Source organism: Pterocles gutturalis, unplaced genomic scaffold, assembly GCF_000699245.1.
Source record: "Pterocles gutturalis isolate BGI_N339 unplaced genomic scaffold, ASM69924v1 scaffold47246, whole genome shotgun sequence".
NCBI classification, from domain to species: domain Eukaryota; kingdom Metazoa; phylum Chordata; class Aves; order Pterocliformes; family Pteroclidae; genus Pterocles; species Pterocles gutturalis.
In genome coordinates, this window is record NW_010104974.1 from 27,733 (window position 1) to 35,184 (window position 7,452).

The 7,452-nt window shown below is 41.5% G+C and overlaps 1 protein-coding gene across 1 annotated transcript in view; it reads right to left on the minus strand.

Annotated features, from left to right (window-relative positions):
• The window catches only part of GRXCR1 (glutaredoxin, cysteine rich 1), a gene marked incomplete at its 3' end in the record, with an annotated part of 33,492 nt that extends 26,377 nt beyond the window's left edge, over nt 1–7,115 (minus strand). Inside the window, exons 1-2 of the mRNA XM_010087211.1 lie at nt 6,720–7,115; nt 2,556–2,558 (exon numbers count right to left, since the gene is read on the minus strand). Coding sequence (XP_010085513.1) covers nt 2,556–2,558; nt 6,720–7,115 — 399 coding nt within the window. The remainder of the gene's footprint in view (nt 1–2,555; nt 2,559–6,719) is intronic.
• Nucleotides 7,116–7,452: the final 337 nt, after the last annotated feature.

Genomic DNA, 7,452 nt, shown 5'->3' on the forward strand with positions numbered 1-7,452 from the left:
GTAGATGCCTAGAGAATCATACCGCTAAGATAAAGATAATTCCTCATGCTTGTGAATTTTTTTTTTGTTTCAAATAAGGAGCTGTGTTTCATCCCCCTTATTACCATATTTTTGCAATCGCACAACTGCACACATGTACAATCTGGTGACAAATAGACCCAGCATAGACAAATATTTGCTTCCATGTTTGTAAACACAGATAAAACATACTTCACCCAAGACATTCAGGTGCAATGAGGACCCTTAAATATTTGGTTGAAAAGTAATTTATTTGTACACAAAAATTAGAGGTCAATGACCATGAATTATGCTAGTAATTAAGCATATAGGATGGTTCATATTTGTAAGTGATTTATTTCAGCAGTGTTTCACAAAATTTGTGTTTGCTGTGTCAAAGGCATGCAGATATTCAGGGGCAGGAGGACACAACAAAGGAGCTAGCAGGCAGCTTGTTGTACCATGTCAAAGACAGTGGAATAGCCCCAACTTTTCTTGATGGTCCTGGTTTTAAGAATAATTCAAAAGACATTTTCTCCTAATTGTCCTGCTCAGCTACTGAGCTGAGCTCCACAGCTAGAAAAAGTGAGGAGTTAATGCTACTGATTAAAGATTAAGACTAATCAGTTCATCTTTTTTCATCTCTGTTGTAAAAGGGCAATTCAGAAAAAAAAATATTTCCTACTGTTAGAATAAGTAGAAAACATTTCTGCACTAGCATCCTAAGATTTTTTTTTATAGGCTGTTTATGTAACATGACTCTTTTTCAAGTCAGTTTGAAGTAAGATGAAGCATTTTCCATGTTAGTTCAAAGGCTGAGCACCTTATTGAGCAGTTCCACAAAGGGACATTATGTAAGAGACACAGAGCAGTACATAGGTTTGGACCCAGTGTTCGTCTAGTATTCCAGGTCATCTACCAGACAGATAATTAAAAGTGAGAGGATGGCAAGTATATATGGTACTTCCTCCTAATACTCTCTCATTTTATGACTACTTTCAGATCAGAGAACTTCCTGAGGCCAATACGATTTAGGAATCCCACTTAGTACAACCAAGACGCATCTTTTTCCATCGGGCATTCACAGTCATTGCCTGAAAACAAGTACACTGGTTCTTTCTTTCAAAAAGAAAGCAAATGCATTTTTAGATTTAAAGAGAGAGGATGAAACAAGGTGGCAGAACACGGTTATTTGCAGTCTCTGGTATCTTGGCTGCCTGGATTCAGACTCCTCTCTATCTCTTGTCCCTAGCAAGCAAGTCATAGCCTACAAGCTTTTCTAGGATACCTCCATGCTGAAGCAATGCCATCACTATAATGCTTAAAAGTGAGCAAGAAAGAAAGAAATGGAAGTCCAGCATGATGCTGAAGCATAGTATGGCAAGTTGGGAATCACCAAGCCCATGTTCCACTCCTGCTCCAGTAACTTATTCATGCTGTCTTGTGACCATCTAATTCAAAGTACAACACCCACCACTGTCTCCTGCAGACACGATTTGTAACAAAGCAGCATCTGCTTATGTACAGTTTGTGTAGGATCTGCTCCACTAGGCATGCTCAGAGGACACCTACTGCATCAAGCCCTGCAGGTGAGACAGGCAAAGGAACGCCTATTTTGTGGTTCCCATAGGACATGAGTAGGAGTTAACTGTCACGTCCTGTCAATACTGAGATGCTGAGGCACATAGCCAAAGCAAATCATTAGCCAAATTTTCATTAATAAAAGGCTTTTGCTGCCTTTGAGACAAGGTGGCACCAAAGAGAGGTTTGGAGGATTGAGGATCACAATTTTGGAGCTTGATGGCTAAGTCCTTCTTCATAAACCTACGGTTTTTGAATCTCTACCTAAAGTCTTGATTCACTCTAGTACTACATATTCTGCATATACATATTCACTGAAGTATTACCATAGCTTCTTTGCGACACCCTTTGTCATGCAAAGGATAAGGTCAGGGGATGAGGCTTATTAATAAATCATTCTGTTTGGGAAAATAGCCATGTGGCTTACACTTCACAGAGGGAACAACATAATTCTGTTCTCCCTCACAGCCCTGGGCAGCAGCTCTGCTTTTTCCTACAGGCTGCACAATCTGCTTGAACCACAGGCACTCAGACCCTAGCTGTGGCGAGCCTGAGACAGCTCTGTTCAGTACCAGCCAGTTGTTAGAAGTTGTTTTCTACCAACAGAAGAGAGAAGGTGCTAATGAAGCGCTAAATGATCTTTTACTCACACTGCTGCTTCCATCCTGTATCTACCAGAGTTTGGTTATACCTGAGGCTCCAGTGTGCTTCACAGGCCCCTGCTAGGAAATGTCAGTTCAGTCTCTGTCTCAGGGAAGGCTGGTGTGCACAGATTCAAAATCACACTGTTCATGCCACTAATGTCTGACCTCTACTGTGAAATGTGTAGCATTTCTCAGCAGTCTTGCATATAATGTAGTCACTACCTATGCTAAACAAATAAAAATACTGCAGCCAGTGGGGAAGTTTAATTCAGTGTCATAACAATTTTCACTTACCTGCAGATGTAGGTGTGATTCAAGAAGCAGTCATAGTACCTGCTTATTATATACTCTGAAGCAGGAACATATGTAAACACAGAACAGAAATTATTATTGTTCCAGGGCTTGCCTCTGCTTAGCCCCATACAGTGCAGCTGAGTGTCTCAAGAACAGCGTCCTCATTTATGGATGCTTTACAAAGACCAAGATACATCAGAGCAAGGATCATTTTGAGGTCACACGGTGCTCTGGAAGGTTGGACAGATGTCCAGTACATGCTGATCAGACTGCCAGCATAAAAGTCTAAACTTTTTTTTTCTTCAGTTATTGATTCGATTTTGAAGAAGTGATAAGTATAACCATGCTTTTATTGCTAAGCTTCCCAATGCTGAGTGTATTGAAAAGTAAAGACATCACCTACCTAGATTTTTAAACAATTAGACAGCTAAATATTATTTAACTCACAGCTTGTATATCATTTTCAGAGGCTGAGATAGTTTAAAGTCTATTTACTGATCATTTCAAGTTTATGTCAAATATGTATTTCAAGTCCAATAGCAGCAAACCCTAAAATATCACGAACAGTTTAATATTACAGTTGTCTGAGCTCAGTGTTTTAGACCTGATTTATATGAGAACGTGAGAACAATAAATACCAATATCCTAAGCACTGACCAACCCCAGACTCCAGCTGAAAGTTCACAGACCTGAATACCTTCCTTTTTAAATCGGTGTTGCTATTCAGCCACCAGCTCTGGAAACTACCTGTTTTAACTGTGACTTAATCAGCTGAATCACTGTGGTCACAGATCAAAGCACTTAGGAAGGTACAAAGGAAGTGGTGAAGGGACACTATGCCTGTTCCAGTGGTGATCCAGTTGTCAGTTTTAACATTGAATTTTCTGTAACAAACAGAAACTTTTCATAATCACTGGATCCTCTGTGTTATTACAACTTTTCCTATTCTTCAGTGGATTTCAGTGTGATGCTATTCAATAATTAGTTTTCCAGACTCGCTAACCCTAGGAACATACACTGGAACTTTATACTTCAGAAGACGTACCTACAGCTCACCTGGTGGGGATTTATCTGCATCCATATAAGTGACATTACTGCAGCAATTGCTATGGCTTTAGGTTATCAGCAGGTTTCCCTGATATTGCTACTAGTAGGCACAAGCAATCCAGCACATCTTTTCCTTTTGCAAGCTCTGCCCATTTGTGAGTCATAGAGCAGTGCATATGGATGAGAATATGAAGGAAAAGTTCAGGAGAACTTTTACAATCTTAGTCCAGTGTTAGCAGAGGTCTTAGAGTTCAAAGAGTCTAATGATGCTGGAGTGTCAGCCCTGATCATCTGCCAGAGAAGTGAGGAGGACAGCATCGTGACTTCTACAGGGAAAGTGCAGACCTTCCTCTTCTCCTCAGAGTTTTGGGGATTGTAGTGATATATGCTCCAGCAGCTGCACTGGTATGCAATATGCCACCCACCCTAAAACCTGTGCTTGTGCTATTACACCAGAAACTTTCCCTAACAGCACTTTGCAGCATCTGCCTTCTTTGGAATACAGTTGGTTTTGCTTCTGTCTTTCATTTTATTTTCTCTATGGTATTAGCTGACCCTACTGGTTTGTAAGCTCTGCATGTCTCACTGTGTATTCACTTTTCCAGGTCACCTACAAGAAAAATGAAAGTGAATCTAAACAACCCAGAAGCTCTCCTTCTCTTAAAAAACTTCCACCTCATCCTTACCTCTTTCCCACCTCTCTCTCTAAACGTTAATAAGCTAATTCTTTATCAGGCTGAATATTGACTTGCACTTTGCAACCTTAAATATTTGCTCTACCTGAGACACTGTGCTGGAAAATATTGTAAAGACCAAGTACATTGTGTCTGACTCTTCACCCATATCCCCTCTGATGCAATGTTCACAAAGGCATTAATCAGGTTTGTTAACCAGGCCTGCTTTTTTGTAATAGAAGTCAGCAGGCCCTGCCTGAGAATGAAATGTGTAGCTAATTTAGCAGAAGATGACCTTTCAAGGGAGGCTGGAAGGCCAGTGGAGTGTGTAAGTATGGAAATGGAGAAAAGGACCTGTGCTGAAGCAGTGGAAATGAGTGAAGTCCTGTGTAAAACCTTTGGCTGAGCTCCATTACACTGCACGTTGGGATGGAAAACTGGTCTGGCATGAAATGATCATTGTACTACTTAGCAATATACCTGACAACCCAAGTATTTTTGCTCTGTGTCACCTGGAAGCCATTATAGGGATGTCCTAGTCATAAAACTTGGTCATGAAGAGAATTACGTTGATTTCAAGGAAATGAGAACCATTTCTCTGCTACTTTCTATGGGAAAATATAGAAAATATTCAAACCCATTCACATTTTAGCAGTATTCTAAGGATTAGAAAATAAAAATTTTAGTAATGTACTGAAATAAAACCATAATTACTTTGGATGTGCAGAGAAAGGGCTTATAATTCTGATGCAATTAGCAGGTCACACCCCCAGCTCCAGAGCTGCGACACCGTCAGTTTTAGAGTTTCAGAAAAAAAAAGGAGATAATTTCACTTATACCAAGTTGGTGCACAAACAGGGAGACTGGGACCTGCAGATCCTTTCTGTTATTCAGGCTTTTGGGTAGTGTACATTTCTCACAACTGAAGTATGGGCCCTCCACCCATGACCACTGACCAGCCTCCGCCTTCCCCGCCAGGCTGTGGCTGGGGGAGCACGGCCACAGCAGCACCCCCTCATCCCTCCCAGGATGTGGTTGCTATGTCAACGCTCTCCCGGTGACATCCAGCCCTAGGAGGGGTTGCCATGGAAACCATGCTCCCCTGCAGCATCAGTAGGGCTGGTCCCCACCTTTCTGCCCCCACAATGCCCTGCCATAAAGCTGAGATAACCCCCAACATGCACTGCTCTGTCCCTCCCCATCCCCACGGCCGTACAGGGCTGATCTGATTTACTGTCACAGCGCTGAAGCAGCTCACATCTGGGGACACAGACAGACAGCCTAACACAAGGGACCCAGCTTTTCTTCTCAAGCAACAGTGGAAATGGGAAGTCACTGGTTGTGTTGGTGATGGAAGTGCTCGGTGAATGGACGTGGGAAGATGTAGCAGGGGGACACACATCTACTTGGTAATAGATACACATTCTCAGACCAGGCTTGTATCAGATAACAGCCACTGGAAACACCTTTTAATCTAGAAACAACTCCTGTGTTACATCACTCTCTGAAAATTCCCAAAAACTCAAGAAGGTGTGATACTTTTTTTTCAGATGACTCTGTTGTGTGAAGGAACTGTCTGAACCAATTCCGTAGAAAGGCTGTAGTCAGAAAATGTGGAAAAAATATTCAAAAACCCAAATCTTACATGGAACATTAAAACACATGAGTGCTTTTAGCACAGGTATCTGAACAGAAAACCTCAAAGGTCTTGACTGCCCAGCTTAACAAAGCCCAGTTAAATCATTATGGTCTCTGTACTATTGAATATATGTCTTTGATCCAGTAGATGCTTAAGGTAAGAATATACAGTTATTTCTGTAGATCGCTCATCTAGACCTAGATCATTCTCTGCCTAAGGTGTCTGTGTGGCATATACTGTTTCAAATACAGATATTCTGCTCCTTCTACAAAATAAATGGAAAAAAGACATTAATAAAAGAGATCTCTGACTAACATTTCATTCCTCTGAAATTTTCATGTGGGAAAACCATCACTGTTGCCATCCTGCATCTAATTTGATCTACTTTGCAGATTAAACACAACAGAATTTGCAAGTATACATATTTACATGTAGGGTACAGTAGATAACATCGCAAATTCATTAGAACTAATATAATAGGAGTGGAAACATGACACATCCCCCTACAGAGGATCTGTACAGATCTCCAGTAAAGCCCCAGTTAATTCCTCTGTTATGTTTCTTTCCTGGTCTACACATGGGAAGCACAACATGTACATTTCTAGTCAGCAAACTTTAGGTCAATTTTGAAAGAAAAAATTCAGTCAATTTGGAGAGCGGAGCTGGTGTGCACCAGAAAGACTAAGCAAGAACAGCAAGAGGGCAGCAGTGGGAATGAGGCAGAATTGAATTCAGAGTTTGAAAAACCATAAATGAGAGAGGTTTGGACAAAGGGAAGGAATAACATGGGGAGTTACAAGGGACAGAGACAGGACTTACAGCCAGCAGAACTGCATCACCTACCTGAAATACCTTTGCCAAATTGTCAAAGAGGGCTTGACCAGCACTGACTTTATGCTTGACTCCCCTGACTGTGCCATTTTTGCTGAGGATGTTGACTCGCTTTGTACCAAACCCCCTCTCTTTAGTGGCTCTGACTAAAATGAGCAAGTCGTCCTGCTCGTTCTCGTTTTCATCGCACTCAGACCCTGCATGTCCATTCTGCTGCCCGTCCACTTCGCTCAGCCGGCTCGTTTGGTCAGTCTCTGAGCTACTGGCATATTCGGAGTCCAGAGAGTCGGCAGCCTCTCCATCGGCATACACCTCCTTCAGCACCCTCCCACTGTGCGAGGATGCAACACGGAATCGAACCTTCCTCGACAGCCTCTCACTGTCCACCTTCATGCCGCTTTTAAACATTGCCTCTTCCATTGACATAAGCAGTTTGCATTGTTCCAGCGTGGTGCCCATTGCATTTGCCAGTTTGTCACACTTAACAACAATATCAGTGCTGTTTTCTGTTGACAGGGGTTCTCATATTAAACTAAAGAGGGTTCCCAAGAAGCTACACTGCCATTCTGCAGTTAATAATGAATGCATTTGTGCTATGGTTACGTTTAAACTAAAACCCGTAAAACGATCTCGTCAATTAAATATTAAAAAGCTATTGTGTACTTTTTAGCACTAAGAAAGAAAGGAAGAAAGGGATAAATTATATTAAATTGATTAAAATAAAAATTCAAATCCACACATGATA